At 40.3% G+C, this 26,239-nt stretch overlaps 1 protein-coding gene across 3 annotated transcripts in view; it reads left to right on the top strand.

Moving 5' to 3' along the window:
• The window catches only part of PDLIM7 (PDZ and LIM domain 7), a 98,420-nt gene that overhangs the window by 49,274 nt on the left and 22,907 nt on the right, over nucleotides 1-26,239 (top strand). Inside the window, exons 5-9 of one of the 3 annotated variants that reach the window (XM_063447311.1) lie at nucleotides 9,793-9,809; nucleotides 10,047-10,136; nucleotides 10,250-10,404; nucleotides 12,572-12,608; nucleotides 15,767-16,798. The exons of the other annotated variants lie outside the window; for them this stretch is intronic. Of the exons in view, the coding sequence (XP_063303381.1) occupies nucleotides 9,793-9,809; nucleotides 10,047-10,136; nucleotides 10,250-10,404; nucleotides 12,572-12,608; nucleotides 15,767-15,863 (396 nt within the window). The 3' untranslated portion in view covers nucleotides 15,864-16,798. Of the gene's footprint in view, nucleotides 1-9,792; nucleotides 9,810-10,046; nucleotides 10,137-10,249; nucleotides 10,405-12,571; nucleotides 12,609-15,766; nucleotides 16,799-26,239 lie in introns of those variants that run through there. 3 annotated transcript variants of the gene reach the window in all.

Here is a 26,239-nt window from a genome sequence, read left to right on the forward strand (position 1 = left end):
CTCAGCGCTGGGTCAGGCTCCGTGGGCGTTGGCGTGAGAAACCTATGCGCATGCGCGGCAATGGCCACGCACTCGCATTAGACTTCCCCATAGGAAAGCATTGAATAATGTTTTCAATGCTTTTCTATGGGGATTTCGGCGACGCTGGAGGTCCTCACATAGCACAAGGGCGTCCAGGGTTGTTTTAAACCACTTTTCGTGTTCTATGAACACAGAAGTGTCCTCTAGTGGCTGTCTAGTAGACAGCCACTAGAGGAGGACTTAACCCTGCTATTTAAATATTGCAGTTTATGAAAACTGCAATATTACACTTGCAGGGTTAAGGGTAGTGGGAGTTGGCACGCAGACCATTCCAATGGGCAGAAGTGGTCTGGGTGCCTGGTGTATCCCTTTAAGAATACTAACATACAGTGTTACCCTATCTGTGAGGGTTTAAAAGTAAGTCTTTACTTCTTTGCCGAGCTGGTATCGCTGCTGCCGCCCCACCTCTCTGGCTGAGATCATTAGGACTGATTATCTTGGCTAATTCAGTGTCATAGGTAAGCTTTGGGAGGCTAGTGAAAAATGCAGTGCTGTGCCAATCAGGTAATCTCTGAGTGGCATTTTATTGAATACCCAAGTCTGACTGGGTTATTTAGTTGGAGTAACTCTAGTATCTGTCAGGAAGACAGTCACAATGTATTTAGCCCTGCAATCACAACGTTGACGTTTCTTTAAGGACAGCGGGCGTTCTATGTCGTCCTTTTTGGGATGGCTCTAAATGCCAGAGGGCTCCGTAGAACGTCCCCGCCGTCCTTCATACTCATCGGGTCCCCGCCGATCCCACGTCGGCGGTCGCGATCCTTGGGTCTGCCTGGGAGCTCAGGCAGACCACCTCAGCCCGATCCAGCCCTCCCGGGCCATGTGATCGCCGGATCCTTGGGAGACTTCACTGTACACAAATATTAGTGTTTCAAAACAGTAAAACATATCACGACGATATTGTCAGGGAAAGTGACGTTTTTTTTAATTTTTCACATACAAACGGCACTTTCACTGACAATATACCGTATATACTAGAGTATAAGTCGAGTTTTTCAGCACAGTTTTTGTGCTGAAAAACCCCAACTCGACTTATACTCGAGTCAATGTCTGTATTATGACAATCTACATTGCCATAATGCAGACAAGGGGGCTGTGTAGGAAGCACTTACCTCTCCTGCAGCTCCCTCCTCCTCCGCGCCGGTCCGGTCAGCACCTCTGTCAGCTCCCAGTGTAAGTCTCGCGAGAGCCGCGGGGTCATAGTGCGGCTCTCGCGAGACTTACACTGTGAGCTGACAGAGGTGCTGACCGTACCGGTGCGGAGGAGGAGCTGACAGGAGCTGCAGGAGAGGTAAGCACTCTCTGCCAGCCCCCTCCACTGAACTGCCAATGCCACTGGACCATCAGGGAGTGAGAGCCCCCCTCCCTGCCATGTATCAAGCAGGGATGGGGGACGAAAAAAAATACAAACAATAAAATATCATATTTAAAAAAATAAAAAAGAATAATAATTAAAAAAAATATATAACAAAAAAACTATTAATATTAAAATAATAAAAATGCCCACCCCCCACCAAGGCTCTGCATCACAATCTGCATCACACACACACACACACTCTGCATCGCATCACACTCTGCATCACACACACACACACACACTCTGCATCACACACACACACACTCTGCATCACACACACACACACACTCTGCATCACACACACACACACACTCTGCATCACACACACACTCTGCATCACACACACACTCTGCATCACACACACACTCTCTGCATCACACACACACACTCTGCATCACACACACACTCTGCATCACACACACACTCTGCATCACACACACACTCTGCATCACACACACACACTCTGCATCACACACACACACTCTGCATCACACACACACACTCTGCATCACACACACACACTCTGCATCACACACACACACTGTGCATCACACACACACACTGTGCATCACACACACACACTGTGCATCACACACACACTGTGCACCACACACACACTCTGCATCACACACACACACTCTGCATCACACACACACACTCTGCATCACACACACACACACACTCTGCATCACACACACACACTCTGCATCACACACACACACTCTGCATCACACACACACACTCTGCATCACACACACACACTCTGCATCACACACACACACTCTGCATCACACACACACTCTGCATCACACACACACACACTGTAAATAAATATTCAATTAATATCATTTTTTTAGGATCTAATTTTATTTAGACATTTACCAGTAGCTGCTGCATTTCCCACCCTAGTCTTATACTCGAGTCAATACGTTTTCCCAGTTTTTTTGGGGTAAAATTAGGGGCCTCGGCTTATAGTCGGGTCGGCTTATACTCGAGTATATACGGTAATTGTTGCGATACGTTTTGCTGTTTTGAAACACTAATATTTGTGTTCATCGAAGTCTCAAGAGTATAACAGTAGCCCCCCCATGTACAGGTTTTATAGTGTTTTTAAAAGTTACAGAGTCAAATATACGGCTTGCATTTCCATTTTTTCACATTGAAATTTGACAGATCAGTTATGTTGCCTTTGAGATTGTATAGTGGTCAAGGAATGAGAATTACCCCCATGATGGCATACCATTTGCAAAAGTAGACAACCTTTTTTAGTAGCCACAAATACTGGACAAAATTAACGTTCAAATATTTTTTTTGGCATTTTTCACACACAAACAAAGAAGAACTGGTTGAACAGACATATAGTGCAAATTCCAGGTTTTGTTTTGATCATAACTTGTAGAACTGCCTCAGTCCATAAGGGGTTAAACAGCAGTTATTTTACATTGCAAAATTAAAGGGGCCACTACATCCAGACCATTTCATTGAGATGAAGTGGTCTGTGGATGCTTAGTGCTCCTTTTGATTAAAACAATATATGCAATGAAAACTTGTATGCATTTCATTGTGGTTTTAGGGCTTCGACTAACACATTAAGTGATATTCATAATGTTGAATATGGCACTATGTAAGAAATCTAAATTTTTGGAAACGCACACATTTTTTTGTTTGTTTTTGTTCTTTTATTGTCCAGTTCAATGTTATGCTGTTTTTGTTGGAATAGACGTTTGCGATATGCGTTGTTATAATTATATATATATATTTTCTAATGTCACTTCAACTGTTTTTGTGTTATACATTTTATCCTGCCGAACTCTCAATCAGTGCTTGATTTATAATTAACAGGATGTGAACGTAATTCACATATTTATTAAAGATGGAAATCTTTGTTCCAATAAAAGAATGTTGTACACCTCTCCTACTTCTCTGATTGGCCAAGAACCTTGTGTGCGTTTGGCAAAGTGCACAGCAGTAGTGTTGGTGCCTGCCACAGGTTTTCTCACGTAGATACATGCTTTGGTGTTCTACTTTGAACTGCACAGCTTTCTGAAAATAGCTGAACGAGAAATCCAACTGGGGGATGAATAATTCTCTCCGAGAATGCATAAGGATTTGTTAAAACGTTTCAACAACTTCCTAGTCTGGTTGCAACTGTGTGTAGAAGATTGTGGGTTTTTTAAAAAGACATTTTTATGAATTTGTTCCTGTCTACCTCGTATAAAACATTACAATCTGGAAAACGTTTTGGAAAGTCTGGTCGTCAGATGTTTTTTGCATTCTGGGGAATTTTGAGTTTTCTATTACATCATGGATTTCTGTGTGCAATCAGAAAATGCACCCTAGGGATTTATGTTTATTCTCTATTAAATACATGTTGCTTTCAGCAGCTCGGTTAGGGCCCATCTTTCCTGTTTACCAGTGTGCTGGCATGGGTTTGTAATGTGGAAAAAGTAAAACTAGTCCTGCTGGGCCAATTAATATTTATCTGCAGTCAAATTCTGGATTCTTATGGAACACAAATCTGTGCGCAAGTCTATCCAAGGCAGGGCACTAAGTGGGATTTTTTTTTTTTTTTTTATAAAAACCTGATTTATTATTATTAGTATTTATATAGCGCCAACTAATTCCACAGCACTTTACAATATTATGAAAGAGGGAGAAATTTACAATACACGAGACAATTACACAGTGACACCGGAACAATAGGTAGATGAGGCTCCAGATTGTAGCTGGGCAGTACGGCTTTTGGGAATACCAACTAAGAGAGAATTACAGTAATCCAGGCTGAGAACATGAACAACTCCTTGGCAGCATCTTGCGTGAGAAAGGGATGGATGCGGGCGATATTTTTTTTTTTTTTAATTCTTTATTTATTCCAGTGCAAAACATCACAAGCAATACATGCACAGTAATACAGAAATTCCAAACATAAAGCAAGTATATTGATACCGTTACATGAAATACCAACAAGAGGAGTGAACTAGCATGAATTTCCAGGTCACCCTGTCTCGTATCCCCATAAGCATGCCCAACTCCCGTTCACCACAGAAATCAAAAACCCCACAGGAGCTTGGATGTTCCGCCTGGCTTTTTTGTTATTATATAAAACAGTAATCGGTTAACCGATGAATAAGGTCGGCCGCACCTCCATCGCAAATTTGAGGAAAGAAGCATCTCGATAGAGTTTAGCACCCCAGCGTACTACCTTTCCTGTAGCATTAGTGTCACTCAAAAATAGTTCCGCTACGTGCGGCTCAGCCGTAAGAAGATTAAGAGACAGGAGAAAAGAGAAAGATGAAAGGTAGAGCCCGAGAGGTCGGGGCCTTAGAGAATGGGATAGAGAGAGGAGGAGGAGGGGGGGGGGGGAGGGGGGGGTATCCGAGGAGTGAAGCCCCTCACGAAGCCTCGTGAGGGGTATGATGCCCGCTCACCACTATCTCATACAGGATTAATTAGTTCTTCTCCCTGTAGGTCGTATCTAGTCCGCCTAAAAAAAAAGCGGGCGATATTTTTAAGGTGGAATCGACTGGTTTTAGCAACATACTGGATATGTGGGGCAAAGATGAGGCCAGGATCAATGATAGCACCAAGACAACGAGCTTGCAAGGATGGACTGATGCCAGCACCATCAACTTGCAGGTAGAGCGAAGGAGAAGGATCAGCATTTTGAGGGGGGGGGGAATAAGAAGCTCAGTTTTAGAGAGATTGAGTTTCAGAAAGCAGGAGGACATCCAATCAGAAATAGAAGAAAGGCAAGCAGTGACACGTTGCAGGACCGCGGGGAAGAGATCAGGGGAGGAGAAATGTAGCTGGGTGTCGTTGGCATACAGATGGTAGCGGAATACAAAGGAGGTAATGAGTTTGCCAAGAGAGTCAGTATAAAGAGAGAACAGAAGGGGACCAAGAACAGATCCTTGGGGGACTCCAACCGAGACAGGGCGAGAGGAGGAGGTGTCATTGCCAAAGGAGACACTGAACGAACATTGGGAGAGATAGGAGGTGAACCACGAGAGGACAGTGTCTCAGAGGCCGAAGAATTGAAGAGTTTGGAGGAGGAGAGCATGATCAACAGTGTCAAAGGCAGCAGAGAGGTGAAAAAGAATTAGTATGGAGTAGTGGCCTTTGGATTTAGCTGTGATTAGGTAATTTGTAACTTTCATAAGAGCAGTCTCCGTAGAGGGGAGGGGGCGAAAGCCAGATTGGAGAGGAGGGAGTTGTAATTTAGGAAGTGAGTCATACGAGTAAAGACAAGTCTTTCTAGAAGTTTTGAGGAAAAAGGAAGCAAGGATATCGGACAATAGTTGGAAGGGGAAGACGGGTCTAGGGATGGCTTTTTTTGAATGGGTACGACAGTAGCATGCTTAAGGGGAGCAGGGACAGCACCAGATGAAAGAGAGCAGTTTAGGATGTGTGTTAAGGATTAATAGCTACAAGAAAGCCACTTTGAGTAAACATACAGAGAATGTTAAATGTGATCCATGACGGCAAGATAACCGTGAAAATTTGCTTGGGATAATTGAAGAGGAACTCAACAGGAACAATCCGATTACGAGTATTTATACAGATTGGAATTGCAGAAATGAACCCTGGAGTGGGCGCACTGTTTATATTTTATTTTACCTTTACCCCTCAATCGGTTAGATCCACTTAAAGGACAACTGTTACCTGTTTATTATTCTAAGAGTCCTTGCAGCATGTAATGAAAAGATATGGCATTTAAACAAAAAAAAAAGGTATATGTAAAATTACCTGAAAATCTGACCCCTACTTTCACAGAACTCTAGATTCCCCTGCCATGTTAGTACTCCTTTGGTCGGACTGAGGTTAAATCCGACCGTTAGACTGCTGCTTAACTCCCTGTACAGAGCGGTGATGTCATCAGCCATTGTCTGGAGTGCTCTGCCTGGTCCAAATTCCAACCACATTGACAATTCTCCTATTCACTAAAGTCAAATACGCTCAGAATTTGGTCGGTCTGACACTCTGTAAAATTGGTTCAGATGAGGAAATAGCTTTTCTTCTGAACTCATCTGAATATATAGCAGCAGAATCACAAATGATCAGTTACCTGCTAAATACCATATCTTTTCATTACTGCTGCTATAAAAAAAAAATTAAAAAAATTCTGGTGTCAGTTTAACAACAAATACAAAAAATAAATACAAATTCTGGTGGCAGTTTAACAACAAATACAAAAATTAAATACAAATTCTGGTGGCAGTTGTCGTTTAACTACATTGGGTGTCACTGCTGTGCAGTATGATTGTTTACTTATCAAATGCCAACAAATACCAGAGAGTCTGCCCAATGCAATGGGGTAAAAAAATAACCTGCTACACATTATATAAAGTTAAAGGTCTTGCTTGTTTTAAATGCCAAACTTAAAGTAAATGTGCCCAAGACCTAATTAAAAGAAAGAACCTTGACCGTTATATTATTCTTTTAATTGTTTACTACATTTTGATTTAAAGAGGGTTGTTGACTAAATATCCTGATTTTAATACGGCCACGTATTGCCAAGTACCCAGGTGAATTATTTAATTAATAAACTTTTTCAGGAATGCAGATTTCTGTTCTAGCACATTCACATTCACATTCATCATTTTTAAGGTTGAAAAACCTTGTGCTATTGAGTTACATTTCAAATGAAAAACCCGTTGCTGCCTTAGTTGTAATAAACAAGCAGGTATATACTGTCAAGTGATCGCTGATAAAGATGCACGTTCTTCCCAACCAATCCATTTTGGATGTTGGCAATGTGCGTTGGTAAAGGGTAAAGTGAAGTCTGCTCAGATCTTCTATTGCCATGTAATTAGAGGGGATAACAGTTAAAAATTGTCTCCATAATAAACATATATCTCACTGCATGTAGGATGGGTTACTAGCACTGACCTAATAAACACTTCTAATTAGTATTATACATGTGCAGGCTAATTAATGAATTAAAGATTGTTATAATGTGGTATGAAGACATCCACCAATATCCCACAAACTCTAGTAAGATTGATGTTGCAAGTTTTTAAATTTCACCATGTGTTTGAACCATTTTCTCCTTCCTTAAGAGTGTGTGCAATTCCATTTGTTGCCACCTGGTGGTAATGTCTACACATTTAAATTGTAACTTGTTCTGTAGGTGGGGATGTTTGTGTAGGTCGGGATTCACACATACGTGTATAAAAACAATGACACTAAATATATCTTGCTTCCCAGGGAGGAACAACCAGGGTAGAGGAGTGCATCAGGCATTTTGTTTATATATTTGTGTATGATGTGTGTTTATCATAATTAACTGTGCTAAGCTTAATGCACACTTTACATGTGTGATAGAGAAGGTGGAGTATGCAAGCAGCTTTGTGAATTTTATGAATTCAATTTCCTTTAAATGTTCACAGTTTGTTTACGATAACATGAAAACCAGATAAGAGCTCATCTCTCTTATCAATTGCTGCTTGCATCTACCTTGCTTGGCTTATACTGACAATTCCTTTCTTCTTAATGGAAGATGTGTCAATTCAACAAAATAAGCTATCCTGATTTCAGTCTCCGAGGAACAATGGTTTTAGAATGTATCTCTATTCTAACTTATATAGGTTCATTGCAATCTTTGTCATTTTTGTGTATCTTTATTTTGATGTAACCTGTGGACTAGATGCTGTGAAATGTTATTCCGTAGGACATGCACAACAAAATGCAATCAAGGCAGCTCGTTTTGTTCAATTTTTTTGTTTTTTATTATGCTGAGAATCAAAGTTTTAATTTGTAAAATGTGATAATGACGCCTATTGTGATTTAGAGTCAAAGCAGATTAATCTTTTTAAAAACCTCTTTATCTTGACTCTTTATTTTTGCCTAAAATGCACTTTTTTACTATGTGCATTATTTGATGCTTTTTACTCCAACCCCCCTTTCCCCTTATCATTCTAAAAGCTTTTTTAGAGTTGGATTCTTGACGAATAATTTTTGGCAGCCAATATCTCTGAAGACAGACTATATGACCTCTTCTTCCCTACGAAACTGAAAAAATAATACTGGATATTCCTTTTTGCCAAAGAATGTTTAGACAAAGGCTCCTTTAGAATTCTCCACCTTCCTTTTTGGCCCAATTTCGAGGCCAACCCCTAGTCCTCTATTACATTGCAGTATACATTCTCCACTCCCTCGCTGTATGTTTTAACACATTATCACTATGTTGTTAACATACATTTATTGTGTGTTCAAAATGAACTCATCGTACATTTGATACCCATGTCTAGCCTGAACAGTGAGGGGGTGAGGCTGTTGATTTGAAGCTAGCGGGTTTCAGCAGTTGGATGTTGGAAGCTGTCTTGTTTACTGTTGGAATTGTACTGTAACTAGACCTCTTGCCCCTCCTCTTGATGTACTTAACAGTGCGTTGGACTTGGTGGGGGTTCAGGGCAACCAAGCTGGCAGAGCCTTACTAGGGCTGAAGTAACTTGACCTGAGGCTATATTGAGGCTGCCAGCATAAGCAATTTTCACCAGAAGCTTTGCACATACAGGAGCTGCTAACATCTACTCTGTGTCCACTCAGGTATTTGGGGTTTTCATAAAAACGAAAGGGTCCAGATTTCCCAAGTGACATTAAGCTGAAAGACTTCTTAATTGAGAGGCCTCTGTAGATCTAAACACTCCTTGTAATGCTATTGGCATGTATTGTGTGGCTTACGGGGCATATTGAGCCATACGTCATTAGCATCAATGATCAGACTTTTTTCGAGAATTTTTTTTCATAGAACATCTGGTATCTTGGGTTTGGCTTGGTGTATGAGATTGTTGGTAGAAAATGCAATGTATTAACATTTCATCAAGCATGAGTATTTCACAGGTTGTTGGTATTTTACCCTTTTTTATTTTTTACTTGGACGGGGAGATTTTTTTTTTAAAGTGTTGCTATTGGAAAACTGGGGCAACATTCTAAAATTCGAGAAACCATGGAAACCAAGTGAATCCGTAGGAACATTCCACTTGTTTCCATGGTGATTGCGCCTCTTTTAGATGTTGCCCTTGCTTTTCTCATAATGACACGTTCAGATCTCCCCCAATGTGATTGGCATGAATGATGGATTTTTACATGAGTGATTTTGGAAATGTGTCTGATTGGGTTTTGCTGTTGTTATTTAACAGTGTCCCGAGAATGTAAACTATGATTCATTCAGTTGAGATACAGTGGAAAAAAAAAATCCGTCTTGATTTGTTTTTCCAAATTACTGATCATGGGGGAGGTTGGGGTAATCTCTAATTTTTTTTTCTTTCTATCCTCTGACTGTACATTATATCTGCTTAATGCTCTCTTTTCTCTTTCACCCCTTTCCTCTGTCCCTTGTCTTTTTCTCGCAGGTGGAAAACATAGAAAAGTCAGTAAGCATTATTTGTCTTTGTGTCTTTTAAGTATTAATGGCATTGTTTATTTAGAAACGTAGGCTTTTTATCCAATATCCACTGTCTACCACACCATTTGTGATACCAGATAAATGCATTGTGGCTGATGTCTGTGTACATAACCAGAGTCTTGCATGTTAGTGTAATTCCTTTTGTGATCTAGAGCACAGATAATGGCTCCTCTATGTATTAAACATGTTCCGCTCTCGCAGGGTTCACGTGTACCCAAAAGAGCAGAAGTCATCAGGGGCCCTAAACGGACTAACTCAATCATCTCTCAACGCTTTTTTGTTGGACGATAAGTAAGTCAGTTTTAATCTTGTTTTTTGGGGGGGTTTACCCCTTTGGTAACTTAGACTGCAATCTACATTAGTAACCTGACCCTTCCACCCATCCCCACCTTGCCGTATACTAGACACTCTCTTAGGATGGATAGTCAACCAGCCATTCTTCCCAATGACTCCAGCAAAAAGAGGCTGGTAGAGGACACTGAGGACTGGCAGCCTCGGACAGGCACCACGCAGTCCCGTTCTTTCCGCATCTTGGCACAGCTCACTGGCACGGACTTCAGTAAGTTGGCCTGCATGTGTGTTCTGAAATGACCATACCTGTGCCATCTAGCATGTCTAGATCGTAAATTTCATATTACTCTGCAGTCAAAGCATGACAAAAATTGTATAAAATAGAAATATATATATATATATATATATATATATATATATATATATATCTCCAAATCATTACTTTATCAACTGGTTATATTTTTTATATTCTAGAAAAGATTTGATTAACCTGCATCATCATAGTGGCTGCTGCTCTATTGAATCACTCATTCAAATTGGACTTTCTGCAACAAAATTGCACCAAATATCGAAGTTCTAGATATCCAACCCTGATGGTAGTTCACTCCAGGAATGTTTTTCTACATCAATAGAGATCCTTAAATCTAGATTCCTTTCATTTTGTTGTATTGTTATGTCTTCAGCACTTCTGACAAACACACTGCAGCAATGGCATTTGTCTAGAACCTCTTGAATATTATCACCCATTAAAAGTGACACAAGCTTTCTAAAAGCTAGAGTTGGCATCTCATTGATGTCTCCTCCTTGGCAGGAAGGGATCGATGCCTCCCCCACACGCAGCAGTGCCCATTGATTCTGCAGTTTTGTGATAAGCACAACCCTTGTGATGCAGGTGTTTATTTTACCTACCTGTCACATTTATTTTGGTCTAATAGAATGATGTGTGTGTGACAATAGACAAAATAATTACAGAAAACTACTTAGACAATGTCCTATGCCTGTTAGAACTGACAGCTTCTGGCAGAGGCATTAAACCTGTATTTCATTGTTCATTTTGTTTGTAATAAACCAAGCTGATCTTCCATGTCTGTCTTTAAATAGATATGGCAAATCTTTTTCTGTCCCGACTATAGTAAGGACTGATGTATATTTAATTCAAACTTCTATATTTAATAATCCCGTATGTATTAGTTTCCGATCTAAATTCTCTTTCCTATCCTCCAAGAACAGCACCCCTGGCCTCGTAATTTTAGTCGCAAGAAGCAGGGTGCACATGTATTTGGTAAAAATGGAGAGGCATTGTAATCAAATTCTCTCTTGCGCTTATATCTTGATTTGTTGCAGCTCATTGTAGGTTCAAAAAGCTCCAAATACCATAACTACTTATGCATTTTGCTTAAATTATAGCCCAAGGAAGTTCTCCGTCCTTGTTTAACTTCAAAATAGTGTTCATAACTGTAGGGGTTTGCAAACATCGATGTAGCAAGAAGCCCACCCATAATCATTTGCTTGCTGCAGCAGAGCTGAAGTGAATATCTAAAAAAATACACGGATGGATCTTGATTTGTAAGAACTTTTCAGCCACTTCCTGGTCTGGAGATAGCTTGTTGCAGAAGTGGCAAATCCTGCATTTTTATTCTGGTCTCCACGTTTTTTTATTTTTTTTATTTACATTTGCATATTTTAGTCAACTAAAAATGACCATCAATCCCAACTTGTACTTTTCATCATTTGAAGGCTATATCAGCAGGAGTCTGTAGGAAAGTTTCATACTGTGTTGTGCATAACTCCTAAGATTAAAGTACGCCAACTTATGTTACAAACAGGTTATTAGATGCCCCTGTTCCTCGTGTATGAGTTTTGTGTGACAGTAGATGTCTCAAAACCACCTGACCATTCTAATGCCACTGGTTATAAAAATGAAGAATCATTCACCCCCCAAAACTCTTGGTTCTAACTGTCTCCCTCACAAAAAACATGTGTCCAAAAGTTTCCACCACAGACTCCACTTCATTTGACTTTACTTTGGAGTCTATGGTATAAACCCAATGCACTGTTTATAGAGGAGACCAAACCCTGCTAAATATAGTCCTCTAGTTTCTAATTTGTTCTCTACCACTAAGAGCAGAACATACTTCATTCCCAACACCTCTTATATTGATCCAGTTCATCTGTCTCCACTTTGTTATTTATCTAGCTTGTGGCAGGCGTGCCCACCACCTAAGGCAGTGCATTCCTTAAAATCCTTAAATGATGGACCACTCAATGCCATTTTCAATGGCAGGCCCCATACCTTGTCCCATCTTCTTACTCCTAGCATTCACCTTCTCTTCAGATCTGTCTGTCTTGTATTCTTGTTTATACTAGTAATCTGCTCTCATGTTCGTTCTTTCCTTCTTTCTCTCCACCTTTCTCATGATTCTTGCTACTCACAGTGCAAGACCCAGATGATGAGAACATGAAGCGGGTGAGGTAAGGAACTGTCACTTACAAGGTGTATTGTTGGGAACACGTAAAATATACAACCACAATCCACTATTAACCACCTATAAGACTTTTATGAGTCATCTTTATAGACCAGCGGTATATTAAAAGGGTTTTTGAAGGTTTTTTTTTTTCTTCTTCCAGGATTTAATGTTTTTCATTAAACCAATTTTATGTTTTATTTTGAGCACAGATTCAGTTGCCTAAACAATTCCAATTAGATACCCCTGGTTGAATGTGAGGGTACCCTAAAACTAACTAAAATATATAACATTGCAAAGTGTACCTGAATCCTAGGAGAAGCGTGCAGACATTGGATTTGGCTTGTCGGACCTGCTCCATCATAAAGAATGAACACCTCGGTAATGATAAATAACGTCTAGTCAAAAGTTGACACCGCTGAAATGTTTTGTTCCTCACCGGCACTTCTTCAGAGACTTTCTTCATGATGGTGGAGTTCCGACAATCCATTCAAGCCCAGTGCCCTAAAAATTTAGATACGACTTTTGGGGCATGTTACTACTTTTCTTATTGGGCAAGAACTTTAACTTCTTAGCGTCTGCCTCTACCACTGCTCGTGAAACCCAAAAATAATTATCACAGGACAGCATTCCATTTAGTGCGTGTGTTAACACTAAATAGATCTGCTAGTTATTACATTTGAAATAGAAATCACACATGTGAAGGCAGCTAGGAAAAGCATGGACTAGTTTAGCTAAACCATATTCATTACAAACCAAGAGTTTAAAAAAAAATAAAAAAAAAATATGGAACACGAGTCCCAGAGCACAGGGCCTATAAATAACCCCTCTCAGGAGCATATGCTAATGGGAGCAGAGACAGATTTTAACCTCACTTAGAATGCCTGCTATCCCGAAAAGAATTGAGTTCTTAAAACGGTGCGTTGTGTTTTTACTTTACTTACCAGTAAACGGAGCAGCTGCAACTAATGTAAGCTGCAGTGAATGATGGAATGCATATATTAGTTGCCTTGAGCCAGCAGCTAACCGTCATACAGCACTGCCGAGCACCATTCCCCTGTGTCTGAATGACTGGCATATCATTTAAATACACTGGCCTAGATTTACAGCGCTGAAAGACAATATTCTGTCCAAATTGAATAAATGTTTAAAAAGAAACTACATCAGACCTGCTTTGGAATAAAACTGTCTAAATATATCCATATGATATGATTTAGGGGTTTACGTGGTATGCAGTGCACACTGGTGAATGGACAAAAACATTTTAATTGTAAAATGTCATTAAAAATAGAAATATTGGAAAAATGCTAGTTTATTCTAAGTTTTGCGATATGCTTGGCCAGTGAAATATTATTTATTGAACATAGAATTTAAAGAGAACTTATCATAAAAATTAATGGCAGACAAAAATCTTTTTTACCGTGGTAATCAGATTATTCCATATCTGAAAAATATGTAGTTTTGGCTCTCTTTAACAACCCCCACCCTGTCTCTGCTTACAGGCTACTTATTCAGTGAATTTACAATGCTTTCAGGGTAGGGTTGGATTGACATCTTAGGTGCCTTTAGGCGCAGAATTCTCACACCCCCCTCTCCCTCCAAAAAAAACCCCTTAAAAATATTGCTCTGTTACTTGTATCATGATTTGAAGGATAGACAAAATAGTCAGGAGGTACATCTCTCCCATCCCTGCAAATATAAGAAGAATCCAATTATAGTGTAAAAAAAAAAAATAAGACATAATAATATATCTAAAATTAATGAATACAAATTTATACTCTGGGTAGGTGTCCTTTGTAGATGGATACCTGTCGGTAGCTGTCTACTTGCAAATCCACTAAGCCAGGAATTCTTTACCAAAATAGCAAAGTTTGTCAAATAGCCAAGTTGGTTATTCCCATACCAGCTCTTTAAATCGCGCTATGTTTGTTGGAACAAACAACTGAATTATATTGAAAACTGTTTTTTTTTTTTCTTTTAATGGAGTTTAATTGCTTGCTTAGTAATTTGGGACATGCATTTAGGAACAAAGAGGTTTGTTTTCCCATTGATTTTTCTTTTGAGATCTCTGTATCAATAGACTTTTTGTTGTGGTGCAATACAGGAGCAGTCTGGGCACTATAACCACAAAATGCTGATGTAGTGGTTATCATGCTATTAGGTCACAGATGTTGTTTCATGATCCTTGGTTAAACTATTCTGATCTGACCAAAACCAGGACCCCTGAGGCAACTACAGCTAGCAACCACTTGCCGAAAATGCTAATGTTGAGGTTTCACTATCCATCCGCAACATTAATTCCATCATCTGACCTGCTCTGCCAATGAATGACTTTAAAATATGGATGACTTTTAAGCGGAACTTTCACATTGGCAATTCCGGTAAGCAGTGGCTGAGCAACAAATATCTTGGGTACACCTGATTTTGGTAAAACTTATCAAAAAGTGTTTGACCAAGTACTGGTGGATTGAGCCCGCAGTCTAATGGCTCAATAACCACTTAATCAGTGTGGATTTGGTGCCTAGACTGCTTCTTTAAAAGGAACACTCAATAACCTAATCACCACAGCATATTCTAGTATTTGCAATGCAATAAGTCTTTTGGTGCAGTCACTCAGTTTTTGTTTTATTGTCAAACTGTTTTTGATTTTCACTTCCTCCTTATCCATGCAAATTTAAACAGCAATGACGTATTATTATAGAGAATCTCAGCATAGCATTCATAGATGTTCAATATGTTGTATGATAATGCAGTGTGTGCCCACTCCGTTCAAACATTTGTATGATTAATGAGGATGTGAAGTGTGTAATGCATGAGAGTGGGCTCGAGGGCCCTGTTTTTTTTTTGTCAAACCACCTGAGAACCGTTTTCTTTAAAAAAAAACAAAAAAAAAAAAACACGAGGGAATGTACCCAAAGACTTGTTTCATAACTACTGCAATAAACCTCTTAAACAATGACCCTTTAATGTCAGTAATGCAGATAGAATTGGATCTTAGAGCTGTTCCTCTCGCGTACTGTAACCTTTTCAGCATATACTATCTCTGCATGTTTAAAGTTCTCCTGTTTCGTTTTCAACTAAATTCCTCCTGTTCTTTTCTTTTTATTTTCCCTTTCCCTTTTGCCTGTCCTATCTTCCATTGACCACCCTCCTCCAAAACCACAGGGAAAAGTTCATCACAGAGCTTCAGAGCCCCCGATACACCCGCCTGCGTGACTGGCACCACGAGAGATCAGCCTGCTCCCTCAATGTGAAACCCTGAGCACCAAAAACAGGAGCAGGAGGAAGGGGAGTTGGCCAAGTTGGGTGGAAGTACATTAGGGAAACGTCACAGGAGTTAATGTGATCGTGTATTCTACTTGTTGCATTTTCCACTGTGTTCCATTTGATCAGATCCTACTTTAACCCTTTCCTCAAATTTCTGTTTTCCTCTCAATGTCTACTAGCTTAGTCTAATAAATGTTTTAAGTGCCAGAGACACGAGCAGCACTTTGCTCTAAGTGTCCTTCGCACCTAGACCCATCACCCCACATACCGTGCTGAAGATCTTTTATTTATTCCACATTCTCAGTGTTAAAGACCTATTTAACATGGCTATGTGCATTGGTTATACCAGACCGCATGTCTAAATCTCCTCTGCAGTGAAGCCTTTGTAGAAGAAACTCCCACATATCTCGTTAAGGGGGAGATGAACGCAATGCTGCTGTATATAATAGAATTAATTTGGGACGCACAAACACAGAGGTCTGGGAGAGCATCATTTTATTCATTTTTTTTATTTTTTTCTCAGTGTGTTGAAGGTGTCTCTTCAGTACCATGAAATAGCCCAGTGTAATATAAAATGTACGGTAACTGACATCTCCCATATGGCAAATACACATTGATTGCTTTGTACCATGTAAATTATCTTCTGCTCTTTGCTTTTCCCTGCTTGTTCCGATTGACTGTGAGATGTAACCTAAATGTGTTAGATCAGCTTTAAAACCACTGCCCCCTCCTAATCCAATTGTAAAAAAACTGCTACTGTCTAGCCCTCCCTCCTTTTTGTGGGTTAACATGGGGAGCACATTGTATATGTTTCACAAAAGCATGGGTAGTGTTAGGCAAAGGCAACAGATGTTTTTAGAATGCATGGGGTCAGGGCTCTGCTTTTAGCTGACAGAGTAAAACCTATTCACAATAAACTTATTTCACGTATGTGTATCAGTGGAATTATTCATGTTATTTTTTTATAACAAAGTATTTGAAACCTTTTTCAGTCTAGCATGTGTCCACAATCTATTTTGAGCATTTGACATTTCTTGTCCTCTTGGCAGTCTCACCCATGCCGACTCTGTGCAAACATGAAATATTCTATTTATTAAGCCTCAAAATCATTATGTAATCATGCTGCAACTGAATAAATTGGACTTGCCAGCATAGGATCTTTAAGAACTATATTGTTATGTTGCTACAGATTGCTCTTCTTACTTTTAAGAAAAATACACCTACAATTATGCCCTTTTCACAATGTAGATCATGGGTGACCTGGCATGGCTGCTTATGTAGAACAGTACAAAGAAAATTTGGGTTATTCACAAAATGTTGGGAATCCACCTTGAATTTCACATTTTTGCCGAGCTGAGAACATAGCAGACTTAGAGAATGTATTCAATTTGGCTATTTTCACTATAAATTTGGAATTCACTTTGAATTCCAAACAATTCACACTTTAGTTAAAACCATGACAGTGTTTGCAACAATGGTTTTTCAATTAAAGTAGTTTATTATAGATGTGTTTGTATCCAGACCACTGGAACTCCTTAGCAGGGGCTAGAGATTATCTTTTTTGGCATTGCTACAGGTACGTCATGGTCAAACTTGGGTTAAACTTTACATAGTTACATAGCTCAAAAGAGACTTGCGTCCATCAAGTTCAGCCTTCCTCACATATGCTTTTGCTGTTGATCCAAAAGAAGGCAAAAAACCCAGTCTGAAGCGCTTCCAATTTTGCAACAAAATAGGAAAAAATTCCTTCTTGACCCCAAAATAGCAGTCAGATGTCTCCTTGGATCAAGCAGCTATTACCCCACTAATTAGAAATTATATCCCTTGTGTGCACTGGTAATCATAGACGCGCAACTAGATGACCATGAAGTACGATGACCACTTACATGGTTTGCACACTCTGGGGCATGCACACAATCTACTCTGACTTGGTAATTTTCCCCCAAAAAGCCAGTTGGAGACACATTTTGGATTATACTAGATGTAGAGAGGCTGGATGCCTAAACGTGTAGCTAACACTGACTGTTCCAGTTTTTCTAGAGGTTTCTCATAGATCATTTTTGATCTTTAAACTTTGGGGCTATTAAGAGTGCAGATCCATCAAACTAGTTCTCTAATGTGTTTTGAGCTTGATTGTATCACCATGGCAACAAAGACTAGGAATGCATACCGTATCCTTCTGGTACAGGAAAGAAGATACACATGGGCCAAACTTGGACAGAAGGGATTGGGGGAATACATATATTAAAATAATAAATCCTAATGCTTTTTTGAGGAAAAAATATATACAATTGATCAAGGTAAAAATAGTGATTGTGGGATACAAACTCCTAAATTTACAGTAGTCCTAGAAACCTCATGTATCACTCTGTGTGAATTGCTCAAAATGTATCCCTTTATTGCAGTTTTACTATGGTTTTTTGGGGGGCCTTTTTTTTTTTTTTTTTTAATTATACATGTTCTATATGAAATAACAATTGTACTTACTCCAGAGTTACAGTTGTCGTTTATTTCCATTTTACAAATGGCATCTCCAACAGAATAGTCTGAGAGGAAAATACATAAATAAACAAAGGAAGTATGCCTTCTCTGAAAAATAATCTGTTAAATAATACATTTTTTTTTTATATTACCTATTTTTCCATGTGCTGCTCCTTTTTCTATTAAAATGTTAAAGATTTAACAAGTGACATCACAATCCTTTTCAGTCGGGGAAAACTGCAGATGCAAGCACTGTTTGAGTTTCGTCTCTTCCACAGTATTCACTGGCAGAATAGAGCAACATAGCGATGATTGACAGGGAGACAAAATGGAGGCACCCAGTTCCAGGATAGATGTGTGGATTTATACGATTAATAATTTTTTTTCTAAAATCTCGCTGATTCCTATTTGCTAAATATAGGAGACATCAACTTAAAATCAAAGGAAGTCTCTGTTCCCTTTTACCATCACTCTTTGTAAGACAGAATACACTGGAAAGAGTGGTAACACGTCCTACTTGCCCTTCCTACAGGGTGTTAGGTGAGGAATCAATAAGTGCCGGTGCCAGTGGGTCTATGAGCACATACATCAAACTCAGATTGCTATCGGTATGTCCGTTATACTAACTCTTAATTTAACTGTTCGAGTGTCAGAGGTAACCCATCCCTTTGGCAACCACTGTTTAAGAGTGATTAATGGAAGGAATGTAAACTTGACCTAGTTTGAAGAGCTAATGTCGCTGTGGCCTAGTTTCCCCTAAAGCAGACATTAAAAGAACCATTGTCATCAAGACTCGGCTATAACACCACGTTATCCAATAACAAATTCGCAATGATCTTGTATAATAGTTAAAATGATAAAACATTTATTTTTGGTACTAGTGGTTTGTATTGCAATGTAAATGCTCCTTCATGATAGTTAGACATTTTAAAGGGGAACAGTCACTACCCAGGGTTTGAAATATTTTGTTTTCTTGTCCCCATGTATTAAGCAAATAGGTGTTTTTAAAAAAAAAAAAAAAAAATTTAAATGAGAAATCCTCACTGCTGCATTTAGCTCTATCTTCAAACAGGGAGCTTCCATCTAATTTCCCTTTTTAATCATTAGGATTCGTCATTAAATTCTGAATTGTAGTGAATAGAAATCCAAATGGCAACATTTAAGGTAAAGACTTTGATTCATATCGGCTAGTTTACCTACATTTTGCAGTTCTGATTTTAATTTGGTACAATTTGGAATTTTAGTGAATAAATAAATGCTTCCACAGGGCTGGGTCCACATGTGGGACAAAAATACCAGTACTCGATTCTTCGGTTAAAAGATGTCCTTTATTAAACACAAAGTATTACATTGAAGCTCAGTGTCCAGAGGGCGGCACAAAGGCGGGAGGCGCTAACGCGTTTCCTGCCTTACAAGGCACTTGCTCGGAGACCAAATTGTATCCAGTATTTTTGGAATTTAAGTGAATAAGCCTGTGTTTATTTTCTTCTTCTCGTAGGTATTGTGTGCTCTGCGTTTGCCTGAAGCAAGCAGTAGAGTAATGTCCCTTGCTAAATCTTTACTATTCATGTGAAAGAAAATGGAGCAGCACATAAGAAAAGGTTATAGGTGATTTTGTATGTTTTATTCAATCGTGTTATTTCTACCTCCCCTTTAAGCAGTGCAGGCTTAGAGAAAGTGCTATCTATTTACAACCTCTGAAGGTATCTATGCAACAACCAGATACATTTTATCTCAGAATAACAGCCCTGGTGAATGTTTTGTGGCATGACATTGCTGGCTGAACGTTGATTGTGCCAGGTATCCTTACAGGTCCCTCCGGTTTTAACCCTTCACATGTAAACATAGCAGTTTCAGAGAAACTGCTATGTTTACATTGCAGGGTTAATCCATCCTCTAGTGGCTGTCTTCCTGACAGCCGCTAGAGGCGCTTCTGTGACGCTGGATGCGAAATTCGCATCCAGCGTGCAGAACGTCCATAGGAAAGAATGAGAAATGCTTTCCTACAGACTGTTAAAATGCACGCGCGGCTCATTCCGCTACACTCGGGAGCTGACGACGGCGTGGGAGGAGAGGTCACCAGCGACGAGGGAGCCCGGCGCTGGATAAAGGTAAGCTACTGAAGGGGGGGAGGGAGGGACCCTGAGGGTGAGCATCCTCCAAGGATGACCTAGTGTCAGGAAAACGGGTTTGTTTTCCAGACACTATAGTGATCCTTTAAGCACTTCAATGTTGGACTACATTTCCAGTGTAGCTCAGGTAGCAACACTGAGCTAGTACAAGGAGAATGTTGGATTTGACTAGTGATTATGGTACTAGGACTACCTGAAGGGGTGCTATTTTATTTTAACTTTATACCCAGCACAATTTTTTTTTGCACCTGAATCGAAACTCACACAACATATGTTCAGTGAAACTCAAAACAACTATAGAATACATAAGGATACACTTGAGTGACACTGCAAGTTAATAATTCCTTCTGATTCCTGCCCACAAATAGATAGATGGTACAAAAACTTGGACGAGAGGAAGGAGCTTGACTCTGTGGCAAGTAACCCTAATCTATACCTCCCAACATTTCAAATGGACAAAGTGAGACACTTCAAAGGGATTCTTAAGTCATATTGAAGTTGTCTGGATGCAGTGTCCTCGTCCTCTTAACCCTGCATTGTAAAGCATTGCCGTTTTTGAGTTTAACATTGCAGGGTTAAAGCCACCTCTAGTGGCTGTCAGTATGCCGATCTCCCTTGGCCAAACCGTTAAAGTCACTTAGCACCAACGAGACGGCCAATCAGCAGGCAGAGTCTTATTGGTAGTCTTTTTTTTGGTGCAAAGATTTTACTCCTAAACGTAAACCCTTCCTACAATTGGCACATGCTATATAAGCATTCTCTTTCATTAAAGGATCACTATAGGGTCAGGAAAACAAACCTGTATTTCTGACACTGTAGTGAAAATCCACCCTTTAGGTGGCTTGCCCTCCCCTTAGCCCCCTTAGAATGGATTAAAACTGCCCCGCCCCTTTAGTGACATACTGTAATCAAAATGGCAGATTTTTGTCCAATCCAAGGCTTTGCCATGTGAAAGCCTTGGATTGGATAAAATCGGCACGGGGTGGGGCCAAACGCCGTTTTGGCCAATCGGCACCTCCTCATAGAGATGCATTGAATCAATGCATCTCTATGAGGAAAATCCAGCGTCTCCATGCAGAGCGTGGGGACGCTGAACGGCAGGGCTGCTTACTGTGCAGCCCTGAGCCAGGAAGCCCATCTGAGGAGTGGCCACTTAGAGGTGTCCCTAGGGGCAATGTAAACACTGCCTTTTTTCTGAAAAGACAGTGTTTACATGAAAATGCCTGAAGGCAGCCCTTATACTCACCAGAACATTACGCTGTAGTTCTGGTGACTATAGTGTCCCTTTAAATATAGCCCCTCTTTCCTTCTTAAAGTTCTGTTTTGCACTAATTGTGTCGAATGAAGTATCCAAATTATTAGTGATGACCTGAATCCAGAGCAAGGGGAGAGGGGGCTTTATAGTGTAAATGTCACAATCTTTTTTTTTTTTTTTATTGTCATCTCTTCCATTTAAAGCGTTCACACAATGCCACAGCGATCCATGACATTCTTTATCTATTACTGATGACGATGATACCTGACCTGTATGTAATTAAATCCTGAAAATCTCAAAAGCTCAAAGCTCTTAGAAAGATGTATGCTTTTTTTTTTTTTTTTTTTTCCTTGTTATGGCAAATTGGCGTTTTGAACATTTCCATTGTTCTTTTTTTAGTTCTAAAGACTGAATCCTGAATAGCCTTATATGGGCATTGCAGAGAGAAGTATGGTTCTGAGCTGGCTTGCTTGGAACCACACAGTGAGTTTGCTACTGGTAGAATAAGGGGGGAGGAAACCTAGCATGGTATTATATTGTACTGAAGGAAGGGGCGCAATATCCAGAAATCTAAATTCATTATTAGTTGACTGCGTAATAATTCCATAGCGAGTCCTAAAGAAAAGCAGCAGGCAGCAAAAAGAGGCATTGTGCTTTTTCTGTTCAGGTTCGTGGTGTAAAAAGCCTATTGTTAAATGATTACTACTTTTGCTGCAATATAGAACAAAACTTAGCCAAGCCAAGAAGGGGTTAAACCGACAGAACCATTTTCTTTCCCTTCCCCACCTCTATATTAAATGGGCATGGGAGCTGTACAAGTAGAATTATTAATGCATACGGGAGTCTGTCCAGAATCCAAATGTGAGGAAGAATTCTCCTTTCAGTGTGCAGCCCAAGGGAGCTGGTACAAAGTGAAGGCTGGGAGCAGAAGGCTTTGTGCTACATCCTCCCTCTGACAAGTAATCCCGTGTCTGCCCCCACACTCCTGACCAAGGACAGGACAGATGTTGCACAGATGTTGGCTGATTAGGAGGCAGACTGCTGGCCACGTAACCCTTACTCTGCCAGTGAATTGAAAGGATCAAAGTAAAGACCCCACTGCTACCGTATTTATTTATTACTGGCATATTCCGCAGCGCTGTACAATTGGGGAACTCAAACCGTAAAATATACACAGACAAATGAAAGAGTAAAGAGGGCCCTGAGAATTAGCCATTGAAGTTTATACATAGTACTTCGTTAGACAGCCCTTGAGCTTATAATGTGTATTTGAGACCAGAGGAAGCAGGGGGACTTAAAATAAGTACCTTCCTGAACACAACAGAAAATATTTTTCAGATCAACCGTAACTTGGTGTTTTTGTGTATTACATTTGTGTGTGTGTGTATCTGTATACACACACACACACACACACACACACATACACGTATGTGGGTGTGATCATTTGCAGTGTTTTTGTGGACATTTCTCAGTTCATTAATGGCAGTGCGTCTCCCAATTAGCGCCTTACGTTCCATAGAAAATTTTCTTTGAATAGATCAAATCATGAATGTATTTAATCCCTTGTGTGGCAGTGTCTATAGATAATAATTGGGTACAAAAGTAATTTATACAGCTTAAAATGAAGCAGCCTATGGATTACTGACTTAATGCATATATTTAAAAAGTCTTCAGTTCCCTCATTTATTGATTTTAAATTTTTTAAAGGGACACTTGAAGCTTGGACCCTGCATTTGTTTGTGGCAATGCAAACCATTGACATTTCTGACAGACCGATAGCCAGTAGATGCACCTCCTCATTGAAGACTTGTAATTACTGAAGGTCTGGACAGCATGAAGCCGCAGAGTGATTGGATTGCTTCTCACAGAGAAGTTTCTCTATGTGAAACACCCTTAGAGTGAATACATCCATTTGGGGGCTGTGTATAAAACAATTCTGGGGCAAAGTTTACTATTATTCTTCAAACCACTTTGAATATTTCCCTTAATTTTTTAAATAAATTTAACAATGTGACCCCTCTGCCCTCTCTTACACACACCTTCACAGGCCCCAATTTCTGGAAGCCATAGCTGAACTTGCTACAGTTCCCCCAAGGCTCTAACATGCGTTAAAACATACTTTGTTCTTTATATATAATACTGAACCTGTGCAGGAAGAGCTGCCTCTGGCTGGGTATTTATAAATTAGACTATAATATATTTTAAATAGAGGATTGTTGTATTGTAAGCGCTTGTTGCACTGCATGCTTTAGTCATGGATGGTGTACGAGTTACATGGAACATGCGTTTTCCTCTGTTAAGATGTTCTGCATCAGCGTTTTTGTCATTACAATTTGTTTAGAACAACCAATCTCTCTGGGCTGTAGATGAATTGACAGATCACATTTATCCAGCCAATACTTATATTAATGAGTATGAAGTATGACTGCTCTATTTGGAAATCTCCTCAGTCATCACGTAAGGCTAGGTATAGTTCATCTAAATCATGGGTGGTCCAACTTCAGTGACGTGGGATCTACCACCTAATCAGCACAGGAACGTTTCTGCCACCATTACCACTGCAGGACACAGTTCTCTGTAATGGTTATGGTGCTAGGAGTGCCCTGAGACTGGCCCATGGTAAGCAGTGAACCTTTTTTAGTAGTGTGACAACTTACCTTGTTCCCCATGCACCACAGCTTCCACATCTCATTTATAGCCCACATTTCATCGTCGGTTTCTCCCTTCTAAAATCCTTCACCCCATTTAATCTCCAGGCGACTATTTTTTATTTTCTTCAAGGGAACAAAATAGCAGTTACAAATTCCATGTTGTTGTTGTTTTTATCATTATTGGTATTTATATAGTGGCAAATTATTCCGCATATTGTATGAGGGGGAAAGTTAACAATAAATGAGACAATTAGAAAATGTTAGAGGAACTATAGGTAGATGATGACCCTACTCAAACAAGCTTAAGGTCTAGAGGAGCATATAGAACCTCAGCCGCTACTCAGTCTCTTCTTCAGTTACCTGCTTTCCAGCCAAGTGTCATCCCAGAGAGGTGACTGCACTGCTCTGATCCCACAATGTAATATCCCTGCCTCTCTTCCACTGGAGAGGAGACAGATGCCCGACCTATTTGCTAATGCACATGCTGTATGCATACACTGGACAGCTCTAACATGGCAAAGGACTAAAAAAAAAAAAGCTATTTTGATCTTCTCATTTTAAGAGGCACACATATGCCTTGAAGTTGATATTCTCAGCCAATTCAGTTTACCCCAGTATCAAAAATGTATATAAAATAAGGAAGGTGACCTTCCACTTAAAATACATCAGAGGAGCAGACTAGGCTTAAGGTGATTGGGGGACCTAGGTGTCAAAATGTATTAAACTAATATGTGTGGGGCCATGCCAGGGGACTCATGGGACCATGACGATTACTGTGCTCTGTAGTGGTTATGGTGCATAGACTGACCCTTTAAATCCCTGAAGTTCAGATTTTCGGGAGTTCCAGGTTTAAAATAATTTGATTTCACAATGTTCCCCGGCAACTTGATAGGTTTGCACCCATAAATAGTCCAGGCATTCAATATGTAACTTATGGAGGAAAATGAACTGGTCACCTTAATTTTCCTATTGTTTGTGGTTTTTATTTCCTCAATTTTATATTTCTAAAGACATATTCTGCAGCACGGTGTATAGAATTGATGCATTAAACATATAGCTGATAAACAACAAATGCAAAAATAGAGACCAATAGTGCAAAACGCTTTTAGGAAAGCTGGATCACGAACAACATAGAAGTAGAGAAGTGCCAACTCACAATTTAAAGAGCTATGCCCAGCTCTAGGTAAAACAGCATCAGGGCCGGCGCTACCTGTAAGGCGGACTAGGCAGCCGCCTAGGGCGCCCCTTGGGAAGGGGCGCCGCCAGGAGCGCCGGCCCCCCTAATGCTGCAGCCGCCCGAGCGCTCTGTAGAGAGCCTCAGGCGGCTGCAGCTTTGCCCGGGCTGGTGCGTCCATGAGGGCGCACCGCCCGGGCACAGCATGAGGAGAGGGAGGGGGCTGACAGGAGGGAAGCGCTCAGCGCTCCCTCCTGTCACTCACTCTCTGTAGCGTGACCGAGCGCAGTATAGTCCGCCGGTACAGGGAGCATCTGTCTCCTGTATTCGGACGGACTAACAGGAAGTGAACACTGGTGTTCACTTCCTGTCAGTCCGCCGGGTACAGGAAACAAAAGCTCCCTGTACCCGCGGACCATGATACAGAGCTCGGCCACGCTACTATAGAGGTAGGGGAGGGTGGGGGGAATAAATAGAGAGGGGGGGGGAGATAAATAAATGGAGAGGGAGGGGAGGAGGAGAAATCAATGAAGAGGGAGGGGGGGAGAAATAAATGGAGAGGGGGGGAGGGGAAATAAATGGAGAGGGGGGGGAGGAGAAATAAATGGAGAGGGAGGGGAGGAGGAGAAATCAATGAAGAGGGGGGGGGGAGAAATAAATGGACAGGGAGGGGGGAGA

Source organism: Pelobates fuscus, chromosome 3 (genome assembly GCF_036172605.1).
Source record: "Pelobates fuscus isolate aPelFus1 chromosome 3, aPelFus1.pri, whole genome shotgun sequence".
In the NCBI taxonomy this organism is placed as follows: domain Eukaryota; kingdom Metazoa; phylum Chordata; class Amphibia; order Anura; family Pelobatidae; genus Pelobates; species Pelobates fuscus.